At 39.1% G+C, this 24026-nt stretch overlaps 2 protein-coding genes across 5 annotated transcripts in view; both read left to right on the top strand.

The window, feature by feature from the left end:
* The window catches only part of XPOT (exportin for tRNA), a 173350-nt gene extending 170413 nt beyond the window's left edge, over positions 1-2937 (top strand). For all 4 annotated transcript variants that reach the window (XM_013963896.2, XM_005680222.3, XM_018047990.1 and 1 more), the window contains one exon: positions 2298-2937. In XM_013963896.2, the coding sequence (XP_013819350.1) occupies positions 2298-2324 (27 nt within the window). In that variant the 3' untranslated portion in view covers positions 2325-2937. The remainder of the gene's footprint in view (positions 1-2297) is intronic.
* Positions 6960-24026, top strand: part of TBK1 (TANK binding kinase 1) — a 42036-nt gene continuing 24969 nt past the window's right edge. Inside the window, exons 1-6 of the mRNA XM_018047989.1 lie at positions 6960-7081; positions 9477-9594; positions 12386-12526; positions 15418-15547; positions 17810-17991; positions 22813-22973. Coding sequence (XP_017903478.1) covers positions 9508-9594; positions 12386-12526; positions 15418-15547; positions 17810-17991; positions 22813-22973 — 701 coding nt within the window. The 5' untranslated portion in view covers positions 6960-7081; positions 9477-9507. The remainder of the gene's footprint in view (positions 7082-9476; positions 9595-12385; positions 12527-15417; positions 15548-17809; positions 17992-22812; positions 22974-24026) is intronic.

Genomic DNA, 24026 nt, shown 5'->3' with positions numbered 1-24026 from the left:
GTTTCAGAGCCAATACATACTACAGTATACTGTATCATACTGTAGTTTGACCAACAGTTACATAGTTACATATTTGGGATCTCTTTGCTCTAAAACCTGCTTCTAAGAATCCACAATTAATAGCTATTACTACATTTCAGTTTTATGTGAAGCCCCTTTCAGCTGAGCTCCTACAAAAGGTTAGAGGAAGTTAGATAAGCACACTGAATTGTATATGCCTGACCATGTTGATACGAAAATGTCATTTCCTTTCAGTTTTGTGATGTAACTAACTAGGTACTAGAGAATTGGGAGAACAAGTAATATTTAAGAACAGCTACCCATATTGAGTTGAAAGTAAGGAACTAAAAACAAAAAAACAGAAGTATGAGTTACTTGGTTATATCCTATCTTGAAACTTTCAAATTTGCAAAATGGACATTAAGGCTCTTTTTATAGTCATAAAACCACTGAATTAACCAAACCAACCTCCAAGTATTTATTTGGTATTCATTTCTACAGTTAAATCCATGAGACAGTTATCTTACCCTCACCCAGCTGGTCACTCAGTCAGCACTCTGTGACTGCCTTGTTATGTAACACATACTGTCCTAACTGCTGCAGATACCAGTATGAGTGACTTTCCTTGCCCACAAGGAGCTCATGGTCTGGAATTAAAGTTATAGTGTGACAGCTTGAGGAACTGTTCTTTACTTTATTAATTATGTTCAACAAACTTCAGGGTAAAGCACATGCTAAATTTCTTAGTGATAAGTAACTTAATGGCTCCCTGGTCCTTTTGCCAAAGGCATTCAAGTCAAGGGACTTCACTGATAAATAAGTGTGCTATCCTTAAACTTTGGTTCTGCCATCTTCCCTTGCCAGTTTTTCCCCTAGTAATAGTTTGTCAGCTTAAACTGACCAAAGAGTTTATGAGAAGAGAGTTATTGTTTATCATTGGGAACCCTCCCCTTTCCCAGTTCCCCATGAAAGCAAAGTATCTGTGGAAGTAACCTCTGTTAAGTAACTGATCATCACACTGGATTAAAGGACTAAAAATAAATTGTAACTCTGTTAGAGGTATCTGTTCCAGCAGGTCTAGGTACATTATAGGAGGCTTGTGCTCCAAGTATATTCATCCCAACAGCATTTAATAGTCTTCCTCCCAAGCGCAGCTTCTCTATGGCATTATTCTCCTAGTTGGGAAAAAAATGAAGTTCCTTCTTTTGAGCCTCCTCTGTTCCTGTCTGATTAATCCTTAGATCTTGCTGATTGTTTCCTCCCCACTGTCTCACTTATTTTCTGTCTCCCCTGCTGCCACTCTGGTGTAGGCTTCTGTTCTCTAAGAACACTCTGATTTCCCTTCCCTTGTTCTATCCAAGCTGATCCATTTGAAAACATTGAAAAGTTTTCTGAAATTCATTCCTTTTCTTCATGATCTTCATGGGCTTAACTGTTGACTAAACAGTAACAAATTCTTTAATTTGGCATTTAGGTGCCTTCCCCCCTCCCCAGATTCTGAGCTCAGACTACTTTTTTGTTTTTTCTTGGAGGAATATCCCTTACTATTCCTGCTGTTCTTCAAATATTCTGCCTTATTAGCACTCTTTTCCTTTAGGAATTCTACCCATTCTTCAAGGCTAATCTTAATCATGGCCTCTATGTTTTGCTTATATAGTGATGATTCTTTTCTCTCCACTTAGATAGTTAATAATTATTATATGAATGTCTGATCTACTAGGTGTTACAGATATAATGACGAATGTGGTCCTTATCCATAATGAGTTTACTGCCTTCTATTTACTCTGGTGCTTACTTAACATGAACCCAACTATGGAAGGGAGTAATATTGAGCCAGTGCTTAGCACAGCCTCTGGCCTACACATTCATAGTCTTAGATGTTCAATTAAAAGTATTTTTTTAATAATCAAATAAATAGTTAAGGGATAACACCTGCTATCTTTAGCTTTGACTTGTTTCTTCTTCAAAATTTAATTTCCTAGCATTAACTTTGACAGTAGTGCCAGTCGGCAAACCATTGTCAAGAGCATGTTTTCCTCTCACTGCTTGACTCTCATAGCACTGGAGGTAGCACCATATTTTCACGAGTTTCCCAATTGAGTAGTGGCAACATTAGTTATCTCTAGACTTCACCAAGTTGTCTAGAAGAGAAAGTTGTATTATGTGTGGATTTATGGAGTATATGAAATGTTTTAGAAGAGTGACTAGCACCCAGTAAGTAACATGGAGCCCTTCTTGAGGTAAAAGGTGATAATCGTCTGACATCAGTACTAAGTGAACTAATGCCTTATTTACAGGTGTTCTTCCAGAGAGCAAAGCCCTGAGGACTAGAGCTCCCCGTGCCTACTTCATGATCAAGAATTCCAGTTAATAATTTATAAGAAAACAATTTTTTGTGTGCTGTTCACCCTGGTCTTTTTAACATTGCTTTGAGCTTATTGCAGTATATGTATTGGGATTTTTTTCTGTAAAATGGGTGTAATTTCCCCTAAATTACAGGTATGTGACAACATAGAGAAGTTGCATGCCGATTAAATCGTTCTATATAAAAATGCTGTTGTAAGATACAGCAGAGTTATCCTAGTACCTTTTTTTTTAACTTGAAACTTTTAAGTCCTTTATAAAGACCATAGCAAGAAAACAGTGTATTTCTTTTTCATTACTGAATATAAAATGTTTGAAAATTTAAATTTTTGTTTTATGTGTGCAGACTCATAAACTGTTTCATTTATGTGTGCAGACTCATAAAAACGTGGGGGGAATAAAATCAAAATTAACTTTTTTGTAGATAGCTATTACATTTCCTTAAACTGTTTAATGCCAATGTGTATTCTACAAAACAGAACAGTTTCATAAATTAACTGATTGAAGAGTAGGTGCTGGTGTTATACATTTTTTATTAAAAAAAAGCAAATAAATTTTACGTAGTGAAATATATCAAGTCTTTTGGAGTTATTTTAAATACTTGAGTCTTATTTTTTCATCTCTCCTTGATTTTCCATTTAAAGGACTGCACATACTGTATAAGTGTTTGGATTATTTAATTATGCTCCTAAAAGAGTATATCCTACTTTGTTCTATTAAGTAATTTAGAATCTTTTTTCAAATGCACTACAAAAAGCCTGTGTGCATATGTTGATAGAATTAAAAATCTAATATTTTCCATCTTAACTGGATTTACTTAGGGCACAATATACCTGTGTGTTTATAATGCTTATTAGTAGCTGCCGGTTTAGTTCCCTGCCTTCCCCCATTTTTATTTATAACCATGCAAGAAACCTTCCCTGGTGGCTCAGACAGTAAAGAATCTGCCTGCAGTTTGGGAGACCTGGGTTCAATCCCTGGGTCGGGAAGATCCCCTTAGAAGGGAATTGCTACCCACTCTAGTATTCTTGCCTGGAGAATTCCATGGACAGAGGAGCCTGGGGGGCTATAGTCCATGGGGCTGCAAGGAGTCGGACATAACTGAGTGATTAACACTTTGACTTTCATGTAAGAAACCAAGATGATAAGACCAGCAGTACTACTGGAAAATTAAGAAAGGATGGACAACACTGAGCAGCAGAATTACTATAATCATCATTTAAGTTTCAATTCCAAACTCTCAAGTAAGGTTTTAGAGTGGCTAAGGGTTTTTTTAACCTTTGGCCCATGTGGTCCCTGGAGGTTTCATGGATGGGCTTCAGTGGTCTTCTAAATTCCCTAAAATTGTATCCTTAATTTTACATAAATATTCTCCTGGGGTTAATATTCTCCAGAAACGATTTTAAACATTTTCCTAACATCATAGAATAAAGTTGCTAAACTAAGTTAACAGTTAATTGTAAAAATGGATCAATGAGATGTATATTATAGTCAGCCCTCTGTATGTGCAGGTTCCACATCCATGGATTCAACCAACCTTAGATCAAAAATACTCGGAAAAAACAATTTCCAGAAGGTTTGAAAAAGCAAAACTTGAATTTGCTGTACTTGAGAACTATTTATATAGCATTTACATTGTATTAGGTATTGTAAATATTCTAGAGATCATTTAAAGTATGTGGAAGGATGTGCGTGGATTACATGCAAATACTATGCTATTTTATATAAGAAATGAGCATCCAAGGATTTTGGTATCTGGGGGTCCTGGAGCCAATCCCCTGTGGACGAAGGGATGACAGTACTTCAATAAAAATGATTTTAAAAACAGATGAGTGAGAGCTATTGTTCTTTGACAAGTTCCCCTGTACAGTGGGAGAGATCATTGCATATGCTGCAGTGATCTCTGAACTGATTGTTCAGAGTATACTGAATTGCATAGCATAGTAGTTAAGAGCTTAGACAGGCTCGGGATCCAGATTCAGTGGGTTCCGATAGCAGTTATGCCAGTAATTGGTTTTAGAACCTTTGACAAGTTCTCTCTGCCCCAGTTTACCCATCTGTAAAATGGGGGAAATAATGGTAACTATAAGAATTCAGTAAGTTAAACGTGAAAAAAGCTTACTGCAGCATCTGCTTACTGATAATAACTATTGTTTAGTCACTAGGTGGTGTCTGACTCTTTTGTGACCCCATGCTATTTTATATACTCTTGTAACCTGCTGGGCTTCTCTGTCCATGGGATATTCCAGGCAAGAATACTGGAGTGGGTGGCCATTTCCTTTTCCAGAGGATCTTCCTGACCCAGGGGTTGAACCCAAGTCTCCTGCTTGGCAGGCAGATTGTTTGCCACTGAGCCACCTGGCAAGCCCCCAATAGCCATTGTTACTGTACTGTTTATTCCATATATGTAAAGGTGACACCTCCTTCTTCCTTCCTGGCTCTTTAAAGCCCTTCAGAAGATTCACAAGTGTTGAGAACTAAGAGAAATCAAAACAGGGGCATTAAGAATCTATAATAGAGATTAAAACTTCATGTTATCTAATGTGTAATAATTCACACCTTCCTTCCTTGAGGCTGTCTAGAGCACTTCATGTAGGGGGAGCCATAGCAATTAGGAAACTTTCATCATAAATTGCCTTACCTGTATTGTATAACAGTCTCCAAAAGCAAACACCCCAATAATTAATTGTCTCAAGGGTGAATCTCACCTTAACAAAGCCTCACTGAGGCAAGAAGACGAATTTGTATGTCTTAATTATGGAACTATAAGTTTTATGAGGCCTCGTATAGTTTTGGGCCTAACAGTTTATTTAAATCTTAAATACTAACATTAAATGCTTCACAAATGGCTTGATCTTCCAGAAAAAGTATTTCAGTGTTCCTCACTTAATGCAGTAAACATTTTGAATCAAGGCCTTCAGCTAATCACATTTTCTCCCATTCAACTTTGAGATGTAGGTTATACTGTTGTAAGGAACTTGGACTCAAGGCCTCCTTGGCATTAGATAGGGGTGAACTAAAATTAGTGGGAATTGTAAGCAGTGAATAGATCGTTGTTAGAATGATTTCATCATTAAACATTGTTTAAAAGTTTAATAATGAAAATTCCTTTGTAACATTATAGTGGACTTTTGTTATCTCTGTTTTGTACCTATGGTATATGATAAAAACACACTTAAGGACTTAAGTGTTAGTTGCTGAGTCGTCTCTAACTCTGCGACTCCATGGACTGTAGCCAGACAGGTTCTTCTGTCCATGGGATTTTCCCAGCCAAGAATACTGGAGTGTGGTGCCATTTTCTTCTCCAGAGGGTCTTTGCCATGCAGGGATTGAACCCAGGTCTATCGCATTGCAGACAGATTCTTTACCTTCTGAGCTACCAGGGAAGCCCTAGTTTTTTAACCTAGGCTTAGGTTAAAAAACAAACTGTCTAAAGCCAGCTCAGTTGCTCAGTCGTGTCCGACTCTGCAACCCCATGAACCACAGCACGTCATCAATAGCAAAACGCTGGGACTGCAATCCAGGTCGGCTCCATTCAAAAGCCTCTGCTCTTAAAACACTCTGCCATAGTTTCCTTCTTTCACTCCTGGCTCCTGTAGTTCTCACCTGGAAAGGACTCCCGCCTTCCTCCTCCTTCCCTCCGGAATTTATCCCTCAGCAGCAGAAGTCTCTTGAGCCTCTAGTGCTGAGAAAGGTTGCAGTGCTGTCAGTGGGCCAGAGGGATCTCTAGGGAATAGCCGCTTGAGCTCTCAGCGGCACAAATATTGCAGGTCACCTGATTATAGTCCCTAGATTCTCCACTATTGTCGTTTTCCAAAGCAAGAGTACTGGAGTGGGTTGCCATTTCCTGCTCTAGGGTATCTTCCCGATCCAGGGATCAAACCTGGATCTTCCGCGTTGCAGGCAGACACTTTACCGTCTGAGCCACCAGGGAAGCCCGAAAGTGAGTGAAGTCGCTCAGTCGTGTCCGACTCTGCGACCCCGTGGACTGTAGCCCACCAGGCTTCTCCGTCCATGGGATTCTCCAGGCAAGAATACTGGAGTGGGTTACCATTTTCTTTTCCAGGGGATCTTCCCGACCCAGGGATCGAACCCGGGTCTCTCGCGTTGGAGGCAGACGCTTTAACCTCTGAGCCACCAGGGAAGCCGGGAAGCCCAAAATACCATCCAAAAAGATGGAATTAAATGAGCTTGTTTACATTCAATCATCTGGCTCCCCTGCAGCCAACGTGGTCTTCTTTAAAATACGTACTAATCTCTCCCTGAAGCTATGGCCTCGCAGGTGTCAGTATTCTGCACAGCTGTGATTATTATATATTTGTAATCATCGGTCCCTATCTGACCCACCATCACTGCACTGGGGGACGCGGCAGAATTTGCCGCGTGGGAATCTGAATTCTTGCGCTCACCGCGCAGGGCTCTCCAGCTTTACCCTCAGAGTAAGCGGGAGACAGGCGGTGGATGTGGACTGGGTCGGACTCAGACACCCACCCAGCCTCCTGGCTCCTCGTCACAGAAAATCGCGGAGCCAGCCGCGCGAGCAGCCTTGACGGCGGAGGCTGAGGCCCAGGCCGATCCGGCGGGGGTGCGCACGCGCACCCGCACGCCGGCCGTCGGTCACGTGGCGTCTGTCCAGGGCTTGCGAAGCCGGAAGTGGCCTGAGCCGCAGGGAGGCCGCGGGAGCCCGCTGGTGGTGGACTGGCGGAGACCAGACAAGGTAAGCCGGAATGGCTCGGGCGGAGGGGCTGCAAACGCGTGGGACACGGGCTGCGGAGGCAGGCATGGCCCGCGAGAAGCAATCCCGCCCCCGTGGGAAACGGGTGCTGAGTCAGGGCGGAGGCGGGGCGGGCGACCCGAACAGCCTAGCGGGACCCGAGGCCGAGCCCTCCCCGACCCTGGCTGGGCGGACGCCGCCTCCCTGGTGTCCGGGGCGTGCGAAGCCGGCCGGAATGGTCGCGCGGGCCGGTCCGATGCGTCTGGACTCTTCGCCCCATGGCCGGCCCTTTGACCCGGGCCCTCACGGGTCTGGTGTCGTTGGGCACCGAGAAAGAGGATGTATCCGTTACTGGGGTTGGGCCCTGGCCGCCCGGGCAGGCGGGCATCCATGCCCCTTTCCCTAGGAGTTAGACTAGCTGCTTTCTCCCTTCTTTCCGAGCGTGAACGCGATCGTTCTGATTTTCCAGACGATTAAGAAGACATGTCATTAGGGTTTTAATGAAAACAGCAGGGGTTGGCTCACCGGAAGCTAGAAGCCGAAGACGTTTTTAATGTACATACATGTAATGCAAATTCCCAAACGTTTCCGTTGGGAAATGGCTTACGAGTGTATTTTCCAGCCCGTTTCCCGGGTGTTTTCAATAGGTGTCCTCAAAACAAGTTCTCCCCAATAATTGTCAGTGCGTAACCGAAGCCCGGCTTTTTTCGCTGTAGAACGCTGAATGTTATATTTGATAAATGATTCACATAGTGGTAGAGTTTGGAAATCCTGGAACTTTGTCCATATGCGGTGTCACCAAGCCGGTTTTATCTATGGACAAATGGTAACTTTCATTTTGGACGATATAAGGAAGTAGACTTAAGGCAGGATCACCAATCTCGTACTTGTTGAGTGCCTGCTTATGTTGTGTCAAAATTTTGAAAAGATATAGCAAGCACCTTCTAGGTGTGCTGAGTCATGTTTTAGCATGCTGTTGTTGTGGGGTAATTGGTAGATAGTTTGAAAAGGCATTTCCCCAATCATTGTGACACCTTAGTTTAATATCTGCATATGGAGAGCACCATATCTTAGCTGATCAATATGTTTTCTATTACCCATTAGATTTACATAGGTACCTAATGATATTATTTGTCAGTTATAGTTAGCTCAAGCAGCAAAGTTACATTAATTAGGGAAGCTTTTCATTCTTGAGAAATACTTGAAGGTATTATTGAAAAGATATTTGAGAATTTTATTATATCAGTAGCTGATAAATGTATTTCATATTTTGAAAACAGAATCTTATTTTTACTGCTTATTTCCCATAAATTACTGTATATAAAATTATTTATCTGAATTAGATGGTAAAATTATCTTCATGTATCTTAATATATCAAAGATTGTTGAAGTTTGGACCCTGCCCATTCTTTGTGTTCTTTACCCTACTTGGAATATTGGCACTCATTAATTCATTCCTGAATATCTATCTCTGACTTACTGTGAAAGGATGTTAAGATTAAATGTGACATTACATCAGGTTTAGATTGGCATGGTGGAACAAGTGTTTATGCTTTTAGCATACCTCATTTTTACTCCATCATGGAGCACAAATATTTACAATATCCTTATAGATACACAGTTTTACAATATTGAAGGACAAGGGTAGGGGTATTTTTTTTTTTAATAGACTTAATTTTTTTAGAGCAGTTTTAAGTTCACCGCAAAATTGAGCAAAAGGTACAGAGATTTTTCCATATATTTCTTGCCTCTAAACGTGCGTAGTCTCCCCTGCTTATTTTTTAAGACTTGTTAATATACACTTAGTATGTGTGTATTTATATATTTGGAGGTTGGAAAAACTATCCTTAAGTTAATTTCAGAATTTGTGGCTGAAAGGTCTCTTTTGAATCCTGGTTGTCAGGCTCCAGGTAGAGGAAATTTTAAATTAGGAAAGGTTATGTAGTGGTAACAATTGTTTTCCTTAGTGTTGCCTTGCACCTGAAAGAAACAAAGTTATTTTTTTCTATATTTCTGTTGTATTTTACCTTATTTTATTTAAAACACTTTAAAATATGATGCATCAGTGATTAATCTCTCAAAACATTTTAAGGAGGTAGATATCACTTTCATTGACAGAGAAAAAATTAGAAGGAAAATAGATATTTTTTCCAGCCCTGTGAATAAGTGAATTAAACTGAATATATGAGATGTCATTGGTTAAAGCTTTTTCAGAGCCCACACAGCATTTTAATCTTTAATATTGCTGGAAAGTTAGATTTTTATTGGACTGTTTGTACACTTCAGTTTAGCAGTAAATATAGGTGCTCTTTCTTGAGACTAAAAGTAGCTAACATTTGTTTCTTAAATGTATTATTCCCTTAAAACAAGCGTGCAATTTTTTTTTCTTTTCTCTTAGTGTAACAGGAGGATCGCCTGACCACGCCAAGATGCAGAGCACTTCTAATCATCTGTGGCTTTTATCTGATGTTTTAGGCCAAGGAGCTACTGCAAATGTCTTTCGTGGAAGACATAAGGTTGGTATGGAGAATTCTGTGAAAGCACTGTATGTGTAGTTTTCTGAGATGCACGCTTACACTTGGTGGGTTTGATTATTTTGTCTAAAGAGAGTGTGCGTTTTTGTGGTTATTTAAGGTATTGCTGATGTCAGAGGCAGTGCTATCTACTTCGTGGTAGCAGAGGTCATGTGCTGGGGAGAGGAGAAAAACAGAAGGTTGCATGAAAAAAGGAACTAGCGAACGTTAGTGTTGGCCTTTTGGCTCTCTCCTCCACCTGGTCCTCCTGCGGTAGAGAGTGATCTCTCTGACAGAGTTCAGTGCAGCGGTGATTTGGGGTTGGAGCCAGTAGAGGGAGGTGTGGTGAGGAGCAGATGGGAACTTCTGAGGGAAACCCACAGATGATTCTGCTGAGCTGTGGTAAGGCTTCCTGCCCTTGAAGTAAACCAGCATTCTGCAGAGTAGATTGGTGTACAGTGAAGTGATCAACAAGGAGCCCAGGTTTATAGCAGTGTGGGGCTATTTCCTGGTATGAGGTAATCCGAACTTGTTAGTGCAAGTGCCAGTGAAGTCGCTCAGTCGTGTCTGATTCTTTACGACGTCATGGACCGTAGCCTACCAGGCTCCTCTGTCCATGGGATTTTCCAGACAATAGTACTTGAGTGGATTGCCGTTTCCTTCTCCAGGGGATCTTCCCAATCCAGGGACTGAACTCATGTCCCCTGCATTGGCAGGCAAATTCTTTACCACGAAGCTACCAGGAGGCCCTATACAAAATATGAAAGTGAAAGTGTTAGTTGCTCAGTTGCTCCTGTCCAACTCTGTGACCCCATAGACTGTAGCCTGCCAGGCTCCTCTGTCCATGGGATTCTCCGGGCAAGAATACTGGAGGAGGTAGCCATTCCCTTCTCCAGGCAATCTTCCCAACCCGGGGATCAAACCCAGGTCTCCTGCATTTGTAGGCAGATTCTTTACTGTCTGAGCCACCAGGGAAGCCCCATACAAAGTTTATTACCTACTTACTTTGTCTCTTTTTCATTAAGTTGCCTGGAGCTGCTACCGTGTGTGGATGAGTGTGTATGCGTGTGATAACTAGGTGAAGTTAAAGAGGGGAGAGCTGTAGGAAGGACATGTTGACCTGCATGTGGTATATACGTGTACTCGTGAATCTCTGAACATTATTCGTAGTGCTTTAGGACAGTGACTGATAGGTGACAGTGCAGTTGAATAGAGGGAAACTGGGCCATGCTGCCGCGTGTCCCGGTGGACTCAGGGGTATGTGGTAGACCACAGAGGAGTGGAAAGCACTGGCCTTGGTCACAGTGGGCACATGGCAGCATTGTGTTACTTCCCCCCGCTTGCTCCTCTCTCAGGATTCTCCGCATTTCAGACTAAGTTTAAGACAAGGGTCCTCAAGAAAAATCTCTCCGTTGGGTGGCAACAGATTTGACAGTGTTCTTATCGTGGCTGATTAAATGATAAAACAGTGTGAATGAACCCTGGTTAAATTGTTCCATTTTCATTCTGTCTGAAAACAGTCAGTGGGTCTTTTCCTCTGGAAAGAATATACGTGTATATGGTGTGGAAGGAGCACGGGAGAAAGGGAGGAGTGATCTCATCACACAGATAATGGTCTCCACAGAGTGCACTTAAGACTAGGCTTGTGAGACAGCTCAGTGGTCTTCAGAAGATCATGAAATTCTAAGGTGAGGGGAGGAGGGTGACAAGCTGTAGGTGGTTCCATAGGTGGTTAATCTGCATGAGAAGCTGTAGAGAGGGCTTCAAAGCAGGAAAAGCGCAGGGTCCTCAAAGACAGCCGTGAGAAGGCTTTACGTAAGGCATGCTTGAACCCCAAACTCGTAGAAGAGACGAGCTTTCCACCAACTCTGGGCGGGTTCAGCCTTGGGTTGTGGGAAAAGCAAGGTTAAACTCAGAGAATCTGGCCTGAGTGATTGGAAAGCGGTGAGAGGGTCTGCAGGAGAGCCTTTAAGGTTAATTCTGTGAAGAACATGAGAATGTGCTGTTTACCTGGAATGAAGCATGTGTTTTGTACTTCTAAGATGCCTTCCCAATTTCGGCTATGCTTTATAATTCTGTGTTTGATGTACTTCAGTGTGCCCTGAGAGCGTGAGAGTTGGGCTACCGCAGCTGTTTTGGTAGAGGAAAGGAAATGCCTTTGATCCTTTAGAAATGATGTGGGAAGCAGCATCCTGCCCTAGTCATCTAGGTAAAGTTTCAGAAAGTCCCCAGCAGCAGCCATGGTGCAATCCAGCAAGAAGGGTGTGATCTAACCTTACTCTTTTAACTCCTCTACTTCCACACACACACATTTTATCCAGCTAGGAAATCTTAAAAGTTAATTGCCTTACTTTGAGATTCTTACTAAAAATTTCATATGTGGAATATAATCTTTATAATCCTTCTCTTCCTGCTTTGATTAGTTTAAAATTATTAGTTCCCAGAGAAACCTTGTGAGTTTCACTTTCTATTTCTCATTCAAAATACATGTTTGCCTTTAGTACTGTTGACTGTCTTTGCCACATGTATCACAATGGAAGCTTTATTTATAATATGAAAGAAAATAGCCTTTTCTACATTCCAAAGCATACAATTTGAAATAAATATTGAGCAGTTGATTAACTACTAATTAATATTTTAGCTTAAAAAAAAAAATCAGGAGTCCTAGTACAAACTACCAATGCTTAAAAATATTCAGGGCGTTCTACAAAAAGATAAATTGCTGTATCTAGTTCTAATGCTACCTTTTTTATTTTCTTTATAAGTAAATAAAAGCTTTCTCTCCTTTTCTTAGAAAACTGGTGACTTATTTGCTATCAAAGTATTTAATAACATAAGCTTCCTTCGTCCAGTGGATGTTCAAATGAGAGAATTTGAAGTGTTAAAAAAACTGAATCACAAAAACATTGTCAAATTATTTGCTATTGAAGAAGAGGTAAGTCATCAAGCTTTAGTTAATCCTGTCATGTTTATTGTTGTTAATACAATTCAGGAGAAATAATCTAATTAAAAATTGTTATATAAAGAGTGGGTTTTTTAATGCTGAAAATTAGGGCTCATACCATCAAATATTTATTCTCAGAAACAGATATAACAATGGAAGTTGTTGGACTGGAATGAAATATAACAATGGAAAGTCTCATGGAATCAGAAAAAGTAGTATAAGTAATAAAAGAATATACAATGTAGTAACCAGTATTATTACTAAAAGCAAAAGCTAAGTGAAGTTAAGTTGACGTAATTAGATAAGGAAAAAGTCAAACAATGCAAGGAAGCCTTTATAAAGAATAAAAATCTTTGGAATCCAGAGAGTGATATATGAATCCAGTTGTCAAAGATAGAATTGATTTTAGTGGGAAACAGTGAAAATAAAAATGTCTTTAGAAAAATAGAAATCTCATTATTATGGGTAATCAAATCACACCTTTTAAAAAACAGTTTGGCAGTTTATACTCCTTATATCAGTGATTTCATTTTTAGTGATTACTTCTTAGAAAGTAATCAGAAATGTAAACTATAATTTTATGCACAAAGATGTTCATTGCTGTCCTGTTTATAATAAAGAATGGTTAAATAAATTAGACTGTTTGATGGATAGTTAGCCAGAGTTAGCGACACTGAAGATTAAAAGCGTACCCTCTGGACTGCCAGGTCTGTTGAAGACTTCTTACAGGAGCCACAGAGGAGTTTGGCAGACTGTGCAATCAGAGAAGCCCCCACCAGACTGCTCATTCAGACACGGGCTGCAAGCTCAGGAGTCCCCAGGGCCATCTTCCCTGAAGACCAGCTGGCTACGAATTTGGGGCTTCCCTTGACTGCCCTCAGATTTGATAATTTGCTAGAATGTTGAATGACTCACAGAACTCAGAAAGGCACTATACAGTTGACCCTCAAACTGCACAGGTTTGAACTGCACGGGTCCACCAATAATAATGTGAATTTTTTCCCACTAAATATGTACTTCAGTACTACACAATCTGAGACTGGTTGAATCTGCAGATATGGAACCACAGATACAGGGGGTTGACTGTAAATTTACATGTAGATTTCCTACTGCATGGAAGGTCAGCACCCCCTGACCCCTGCTTTGTTCAATGGTCAACTCTACTTACAAGTTGGTATCTTAGCAAAGCAAAAGGATATAAATTAGAACTAGCCAAAGGAAGAGATCCATAGGGCCATAGAAGAATATAGGAGGGTTCCAAACATGAATCTTCCTTTCCACAAGGAAACATTATCCTCCTGGCGTTATGTATGATATGACAGTACACACAGAGTATTGTCAACCCTATAAGCTCACCCAAGCCTTTGGTGTGCAGAGTTTTTACTGAGGCTCAGTCACATACGCTGCATGGCCGAACTTTAGTCTCCAACGCTTCCTATGGGTTCTGGCTAATTCCTTAGCCTCCAGAAGTCGAAACTGAAGTGCACGTCCTAAGATCCCCATCATAAATCACATTTTTAGACTGTCACGTGGCCAAAGCCCTCAGATAGAGACACTTTAGCAGATAGGACATTCTAGAGGCCTGTTGAATCAGCTCCCAGTAGCCAAGGGCAAGCGCTAGACCTCTCTAGCTAAAATTAATTCTGTACTGCACAGTGGTAAAGCAGTAATAAAAAGAAATATTTAACAAAATTTCAGTCACCTGGGAGCATGCTTATATATAATGTTTTGTGAGAAAATCAGTATTAAAAATATATATGCAGTATGATCTTGATAAATACAGTATGGTATACAAAGTGTTATGTGTCTATAATGTGATTCATTACATAGAAGAAAGACTGAAAGGAAATATACCAAATATAAACATAATTATCTCAGTGATGAAATTAGAGATATTTCTCAAATTTTCAACTCCTCAAAACTCAGTTATTTCATTATTTTAAAGCAACAGCTCTTTTCTTTTAAAATTATTTCTTTCATACTACTCAATAGTAAAGAAGTTTTTAAAATATTTTATAGATTTATTTTGGGGATATATAGAAAAAATTATAAAAGGAAGAAAGAGTAAAAATGATAATGACTACTGTATTTAAGATTCATTCACATTTTCAAGTTTCTGAAATGGGCATTATGTTATAATCAATGTGTAATTGTAAGTTGGTGATACTTCTTTTTTTTTTCCTCTATAAAGCTATTGTTAAATTGATGGTGTATCTTATAATCAATGGTACATTAAAATCATGGTTTAAAACAGATCAGCAGCTCAGATTCCTATGAGCTGACTAGAACTTTGCTCCAAGGGGACCACTCAATTATTCTTCTACCTATTTGTTTTTAAGGCTAAAACTCGGGGAACTCTCTGGCAGTCCAATGCTTAGGGCTCTGGGCTTCCACTGCCTGGGGCACACGTTGAGTCCCTTATTGGGAAACTAAGATCCCACATGCCACATTGTACTGCCCCCCTAAAAAGCTAAAACTCCCTTCTTTGAAGTAAAAGTAGTGAAAGTGTTTGTCACAAGAACTCAAGTGTTTTAAGAGATTCATTACAAAAGCTAATATCCTAAATGTACTATTATGTATTAGAAATTAAACAATTTTGAAAGATCCATTATAACATTGTAGCAGTGATTTTCTAATTAGATTTAGCCAGCTTTTACTGTGGTTTGTCTTTAAAGAACAAATCCAATTTTAATATTAATTTTGGAAAGTATTAACTCTCATCTGTACAGTCAACAAATATTTAACAAACCCTAGGTAAAAAGCAGTTTAAACTACCTTCATTATTGTAGCAAATCCAACTTTTAAATGAAATCAGATGAGTATTGGCATATATTGAAAATTTATTTTTTAGATTTCCCCACTCAGTGATTTTTTTTTTCCAGACAACAACAAGACATAAAGTACTTATTATGGAATTTTGCCCATGTGGGAGTTTATACACTGTTTTAGAAGAACCATCTAATGCCTATGGACTACCAGAGTCTGAGTTTCTAATTGTTTTGCGAGATGTGGGTATGTTTATTTATTTATATGATTATATGTGTGTGTAAATATAATTTAATGACATAAGAATTTTTAAAAATAAATTTCTTACATTCAAAGCTAAAGACTTTTACAGAGTGCTTTCTTAGATATAATATCAAAAGCACAAGTACAATAAGAAAAAGGTAGATAAATTTCATCAACGTTAACTTGTGTGTGTCCAAAGGACAGCGTCAAGTAAAAAGACAACTCAGAATGAGAGAAAATATTTGCAAATCAGATGTCTGATAAGGAATTTTTATACCAACAAGTCAACAATAAAGAGACAACCCGATTTAAAAATTGGTAAAGGATTTGGTAGACATTTCTCCAAAGAAAATATGCAGGTGACCAACAAATATATAAAAAGATCATTAGGCATTAAGAAAATGCAAATCAAAACCGTAAAGAGATGCCACTACATACCCACTAGGATGGCTAAAATCAAAAAGACAAAACAAAACAAGCGTTGGTAAGGATGTAGAGAAATTGAAACCCTCGTATACTATTGGTGGTATTGTAAAAAGAAGTGCAGGCACTTTGCACAGTAGATGGACAGTTCTTCAGAAAGTTAAACAATTACTCTATGACTTATCAATTCCTTTGCTAGGTATTTATCTAAAAGAATTGAAAATATTTCCACACAAAAACTGTGTACCAGTATTTATAATAATAGCAACAACAAAAAAAGGAAGCCCAGTATTCACCAAGTGGTGAATAGATAAATGGGGTACATACAGTGAAGTATTATTTGTTTGTAACAAGAATGAAGTAGTGGTACATGCTGTAACATGGATGCACCTTGAAAAATTATGCTTAGTGAAAAACACCGGACGCAAGAGGCAACAATATTGGTATGATTGCATTTATGTGAAATGTTCAGAATAGGCAGATCCCTAGAGACAGAAAGCAGAGTAATGGTGGTCAAGGCCTTGAGAGGAGAGCGGAGTCAAGGAGTGACTGCCAGTAGATGTGGGGTTCTTTCTGCATAACGGAAATGTTCTGAAATTGGTGGTGATGGTTTGTGTACTCTGTGGCTCTATACTGAAAACTGCTGAATTGTAGACTTTAAAAAAATGAGTTTTATGATATGTGAATTTTATCTCAATAAACCTGTTACTAAAAGTAAAAAAGAATATGGCAGCCACCGGGAATAATATCTTCTTGGAAAGAAATGAATCAGTATTTGAAGAATAGGAAAAGCCCAGTGTTATAAAGTATGAGGTTAGTGGGAATTCTTGAAATTGATACTGGAAGCAGTAGAGACTACTTAGGTGAGGGTAGAATGAAGGAGAAACCATATATGCTGCAGCCTGTTACGTCAAATAGAAGGGGTAGATAACTGATCCCTTCCTAAGTATACTGGTAGTCCTGAGTTCCCATAATTGAATGTTGATATCTTTAAACTTATTTTTATATGTCATGCTTGGACATTCATCTATCAGGTGTCAAACAAATGGTTCAGACTATCATTCTCTGACACTGCATGTCAGCCCAAACAGCTTAATTTCAGCAATTTCTATTAATTTTTTTACTATATTATGTATTGAGTCTAGTTTACTATTTTGTGGAATTTTTTTCCCCAAAGTAAAAATTTAAATTATGGTGAAAGATTATTTTTCTTGGGAATCTGTGTTCTTGGGTTTAGGTAGATGGCCCACAGGTATATAACAAAAAGTAATTCAGGAAGTCATAGGCTTAAGATCATTGTGTTCCATTTTCTTGACAGTATTTAAGAGAGACTGGACTCTTCCTTTAGACCATATTGATCCCTGTCCTTCTAAAATTTCTCATTACTCAAGCATGAAATACAAAATCTAAGTATAATCTTGGAGAAGGCAATGGCACCCCACTCCAGTACTCTTGCCTGGAAAATCCCATGGACAGAAGAGCCTGGAAGGCTGCAGTCCATGGGGTCGCTGAGGGTCGGACATGACTGAACGACTTCACTTTCACTTTTCACTTTCATGCATTGGAGAAGGAAATGCCAACCCACTCCGGTGTTCTTGCCTGGAGACTCCCAGGGACAGGGGAGCCTGGTAGGCTGCCATCTATGGGGTCTCACAGAGTCGGACACTACTGAAGTGACTTAGCAGCAAGTATAATCTATTACTTCTTTGATTAAAATGACTTTGGACCAACTTATGTAAAAACTTACATTGAGTGAATAAGAATATATTAATGTTCATTAGTGAATCTGATGCACACGCATACCTACTTATGTTTTCCTTTGTTTTATATTTATTGTTGAAGTGGGTGGAATGAATCATCTCCGAGAGAATGGCATAGTTCACCGTGATATCAAGCCAGGAAATATCATGCGTGTGATAGGGGAAGACGGACAGTCTGTGTACAAACTCACAGATTTTGGTGCAGCTAGAGAATTAGAAGATGATGAGCAGTTTGTTTCTCTGTATGGCACAGAAGAATATTTGGTAAGTCATGCATCACTAATAATTTTATTTTAAGAAGCTGGATATATTATAAATATGGGTTGTTGGTCAACCAGATCACTCTATAAAATGTCTTAACTCTTATGGCAAAAACTAAATTTTCTATTCTAATGAATATGGTATGTAATGCGGAATTAGGTATTGGTTTCTAAGGGTGGTGTTTTCTGTTAAAAAAAAATTCTTGTAAGTTTTATAATACTCTTAAATAATTTTACTAATGTTATGCATCTATGTTAAAAGAAAGAACTATCTGTACACTCCAGAAGCATCTAGCTAGTAAAGGCTTCCTTCTTTGGATCAGAGCAGTTAATATATTACAAGCTTGTTATAATACTGTTCCCTGTAGAGCAAACTTCATTATAATTCTGAAGAAGACTCTCTTCAGGGAGGCTGGTTACTGAACGATGAAAAGAACCACTGTTAGAAACACACACAAAAAATGAAATGCCTCTAAAAGATCTAACGTGAAATACTAGAAAACTAGAAAAGCTCCGTGGTTGAAACAGTTAATGTAGATGTGCTTGTGTGAAGTTAGTAAATATTTGAAACACTTAAGAAAGGCACTTAAAAATAAGTACATTTAATATGTAATCAGAAAGTTTATAATATATAGCTGTCACTAATTGGTTATGGCTCTGAGTTTTATTTTAAAAGTCTTAGATTCTGTGACTTTTTTCCAATTGGATTCTGTGATTATAATTTTATAATTTGAATAAAGTCAAGGTGCCCCTATAACTTTATTCAGATTGTTCTAACTCTGGCATGCATTAAGGTATCTTAACTTGTTCTGTCAAAATGTAACCACTAATTAATCTGCAGTTGTATTTTGATAATCTTTTGTTAAGAGTACTTAAAAATGGGGACTTCTCTGACAGTCCAGTGGTTAAGACTTCACACTTAGGGTGCAGGGGCATAGGTTTAGTCCCTAGTCAGGGAATTAAGATCCTGCTGTGCAGTGCCGCCAAAAAAAAAAAAAAAAAAAAAAAACCTAAAAGTGGATTATATTCATCCAACAGCTATTTATGTACCAAGCATTGTTGTAGAAATTGAGACTTATGTGGTGTACCGGAAGTACATGATTTCTGCTCCTGTGGAACCTACAATCTAGTGAGGGCAGTAGACAAGTAAATAAGATAAATTCGGATGATTAAAGTGTTAGAAAGACCATAAGGTAACAAAACAGAAGAAAGATAAGCTGGGGAAAGCTTCCTCTCAATCCTAAGTCAACTGATACTTTAATGATGAAAACAAGCAAGCCATGCAAAGATTTGGGGGGAAAACAGCATTACAAGCAACTACAAAGGCCTAAAAACAGAAATGACCTTGGATGTTTGAGAAACAGAAGGGATGACAGAATAGCCGGACTTAGTGCAAAGGCAAGTGATAAGAATTGGAGAAGTAAGCAGAAGCCAAGCAGAGCACACAGTGGTTTCTACCCTGTATGATCACCCCCTGTTAATAATAAATGTTTTACAATATTCTTTTCAGTATCTTGAAATGAAATTCCTAGATAATATAATCAACCAGTATACCTAATTAAAGGAAGAACATAGTATCTTAATGATAATATAAAGGAAAATATAATAAAATCATAGATACTCAATATGTAAAAGTTTACTATCAATGTCACTAGCAAACAACTGAAATAATTAGATGCCTGTACCTGTGCATAATGTTACCTCCAGTGCACATGCAGTGATAACCTGTATATTGAATTGGTGAGTCATCATATCGTAAGTTTTATGTTGTTGCTGACATCATTTTCCAAAGCACTGAAGAATTCCTGATAAAGTTTCTAACTTAACAAAGTAGATTTACGTATACTGTGTTCCTATAGCTACAAAAATACTGTTTACTTTATATTCAACAATACACTGTTTACATATAAAATGAAGTGAGATCTTTATAAACAGACTTCTTAGCTGCACAAATATCTGGCAGGATATTCAAAAGTCATGCAGGAAGTCAGAAGCTTGTTTTTCAGAGCTGTTTCATGTTCAGCAGGATGTCTCTCATCTCTGGTCTCTGCCCGCTAAATTCCAGCAGCCCTTCCCAATGACTCTGGTGATCGAAAGAAACAACGGCAGTACCATACTAGCCTTTGTGAGGGTGATCCCTATTACCTACTGTCAGTCTTTCACATAGTCTCCGAAGACCACAATAGCCTCTGCCACCAACAGACTTGTAAAATGGAAGGAACACAACATTAAGTAAACTAACTTCCAAGTCCATGCTGATCTCTTGGCTGAAATTTTACTGTAGTCTGTTTTCCTATTTCAGGTTATTCCCAACTCTCTTTTCTAATAGATTACACCAGCAGTTATGATATGAGACACACACAGCCTGAAACTCACCAGTCTAGAAATATTTCTATATTTAAATGAAGACTTTCCTCATTTTGGAATTCCTGGACCAGATGTTGAATCTTCTCCTTTTTATGTGTTAAAGACCAAAGGAAGCAGCAGCATTTTTTCTTCTACTGTTTTTAATATGATGGCTTTCTTAATATGAATTACCCAAAAAGTTCATTCGGGTTTTTCCATAAGATAGTGCAGGAAAACTCAAATGAACTTTTTGGCCAACCCAATTTAACCTGAGAACTCAGAGTAGGTTTGTCCTTATGCTCCCGTCCCAGATGCAGGGGCCCAGGCACAGTAATGGTATTCCCTGTGCAAACACAAGTCGCACGTTCAGGAGAGAGCCTGTGGACCCAGCTGTGTCAGACCAGCATGCAGCAGGCCATTCTCAGCCTAGGGAAGGCCTTCCAGCTGTGCTATTTAGGAGGTATCTTAGTGCACCTTTTGAGGAGGTCCCGCTTTGTCTCCTTCTAGAATCGCTGTATCTGCTCTTCCCAGGTTGGCAGCCTCATGTTCTTTGAAGATCAGGCATGTCCAGGTACTCTTGGCCTCTTCACAGCACCATTGATAAAGTAAGAACCTTCTGCTAGGACAGAGGTCTGGCTCGTGCTTCTTGAGACAATAATGCCTTATGTACTATGCCACAGAATCAGCAAAATCACTCAGACCCTGTATATCTGGTAGCCATGTTTGGACATACGTCTTAAGCCCCTCATGCTTGTCATCTCTTCTAATTTCTCATTAAAATGTATTTCCCAAAAAAGTCCCATCCATCCCCCCAAAAATAATCCAGAGCTTGTGACCCTTCGAGAGATGAATTCATAAACCGCATCATTTTCAGGAGAGACACCCTCCCAGCAGTGTTATCCCAGTCCCTTGGGCCGCTGCCACATACCACAGTGTCATAAGGCATTGTTTTAGTTTGGTATCGTTTGGGAGATCACTCTGCTCTGGTCCAGAGTACACTCTTATAGGTTTATCTACCAAAAACCTTGATATACAGCATGTAATTTACGTAAAGACAGTGTCACGGAGGCTAAGTGTATGACCTCTGGCTGTCCTTTGCAGAGCTTAATGTCCATAAGAATCTCTGTCTGGATCTGTAATCTCCTAAGCCACGCCCTATAAATTCCATCTGTTCTTCACAACTGTATCATAGTGTCTTCTGTGCTTAAGGACCATGTGGTGAACATCAGACCAGCTACTTACCTGAGTTGCTGTATCCTCCAACATACCCAATCAGGCTAGTCCTCTGAATTCATTCTAGAAATTTAGTTTTCATCTCAGAGCCCTTATGACTTGCTCACATGGATTGCATGTGAGGTATGAGGGAAAGGAATTGAGGCTGCCTGATATGTTTTGGGTGTGAGCAACTGGGTGGATGATGGTACCATTTACTTAAAGGGTAAAGATTAGAAGGAAAAGATTAGAAGGTTTGAGTCAGAATGGTACCATTTACTTAAAGGATAAAGATTAGAAGGTTTGAGTCAGAAGACCAGGAATCTGTTTTTGATACCTTAAGTTTAAGCTTCCTTTTCGACATTTGAGAAAACAGTAGGATACATGAATCCAGAACTCAGGACAAGAAATGGTTTGGAAAGGTAAAGGATATAGGTAACATTTAATGCCATAGGCCTGAATGGGAGATGAAGTAAGGCAGTTGTCAGTGTGGACAGCTGTTTTGAGTTTTGCTATGGAGGGAAGCAGAAAATTGAATGATAGCTCGAAGAGGTTGTAAGGTCAATTTGGGGTTTTTTTAATGGGAGATATGAAAGCATGTGTGTAAGCTGAAAGAAATGAGCCAATAGAAAGGGGGGAAATGATGCATAAAATAAAAGGGATAGTTTCAAGAATTGATTTCTAGAACTGATGAGATGATATGATGGGCCCCACAGCACAGAGGTGGTGCTAGTGGTAGAGAACCCGCCTGCCGGTGCAAGAGACATAAGAGATGCAGGTTTAATCCCTGGATCAGGAAGATCCCCTGGAGAAGGAAATGGCAACCCACTCCAGTATTCTTGACTGGAGAATCCTATGCACAGAGGGACCTGGCAGGCTACAGTCCATGGCAGTGCAAAGAGTCAGACACGACTGAAGCAACTTGGTACAGCACAGGTGGAAAAGTTAAGCCTTTAATAAGAGCAGTTCCATTGTAACTGGTTCTGAACACAGATTCAGGTAGATCGGCTTTTGGTAAAAGATATAAAGGAGAGTTGATCTCTGATTGCTTCCATTTTCTCACTGTAGTATGAAGTGAGGTCATCAAAATTGAGGGTTGAAGGAGGTGGTATTGAAGGTTTGAGGAGAGAGAGGAAGATGGGAAATAGTCTTTTTAGATTGAAAGTGAAATTATTAGGAAAATAGAATTCCAGACATTATTGAATACCCATCTTTGTGTAATGTATTTCATAGAACATGTTAGTAGCTTTTTCTTTTCTTTTTAAAGCATCCTGATATGTATGAGAGAGCGGTGCTAAGAAAAGATCATCAGAAGAAATACGGAGCAACTGTGGATCTTTGGAGCATTGGGGTAACATTTTACCATGCAGCTACTGGATCACTGCCATTTAGACCATTTGAAGGGCCACGTAGGAATAAGGAAGTGATGTAAGTGATTTCTCCATTTAAAATTAGAAATAAAATTTTAAATGTATATGTCTTACTTTATTTCATCATGTTAGAGAGGTACACTATTGATCTAGCCATCATTTCTGATATTTTATACTATTTGAATTTTTAGTAAGAGTACAACCCTATAAAAATGTATAGAGATACTGTTTCATACTGTGTTTAACTATCTTATGTACAAAGTATAAATGGCATCCATATTTGGTCCATCCAGTCTTCGGTCCATATTGAAAATATTGTGCCTTCTGAAATTTCTTTCAGCACTATTTAGTCCTTTTTGTGTGCTTATTAGTTTTTTTCCTCCATATCACTAAAAAAATTTAAAAATACTTGCATGAAGTAATAGAACCACCAATAGAATTAGTGGATCAAAAAGAAATGTGAACTGACCCGATTTCTTTAACTATTTCAAAAATAACATTTAATGTAATATTACTTTTCTAGTGTTGCTGTTTCAGTCCAAAACATTCTGCTGAATGCGTTTTACCAGTACATTATACATTTATGCAACTGCCATAGTTACTAGGAACTTATTACTATATATGAAGTCACTGTTATAAGCCAAATAATGGAAGAAAAAAGGGGTGGATTGTTAGATGTCAGATTTATTATAAAACTCATTTGTACATTGGCTGCACATCTTTCTATTTTGAAAGAAATTAGTGGTTGATCTTGCCTCATGAGAAACAGCCAACCTCTGTACACGTAAAACTATAAGGTGAGATTATGAATGTTATTCGGTTCAGTGAAGTATAACTCACTTGACAGCCTTAATGTGTTCAAATGTTCTTTTAGATTTTGACGTTCCTCTCAAAATCTTTATATATTTGACCCTGCCTTTTATAAGTGGAGCTTCCCTGGTGGCTCAGATGGTAAAGAATCTGCCTGCAGTGCAGGAGACCCAGGTTCGATCCCTGGGTGGGAAAAATTCCCTGGAGGAAGAAATGGCCACCCACTCCAGTATTCTTGCCTGAAAAATTCCATGGACAGGGGAACCTGCTGGGCAACAGTCCATGGGGTCACAAAGAGTGA

Source organism: Capra hircus, chromosome 5, assembly GCF_001704415.2.
Source record: "Capra hircus breed San Clemente chromosome 5, ASM170441v1, whole genome shotgun sequence".
In the NCBI taxonomy this organism is placed as follows: domain Eukaryota; kingdom Metazoa; phylum Chordata; class Mammalia; order Artiodactyla; family Bovidae; genus Capra; species Capra hircus.
The sequence above is the reverse complement of the archived record's forward strand: the minus strand, read 5'-3'. Positions and strand labels throughout refer to the sequence as shown.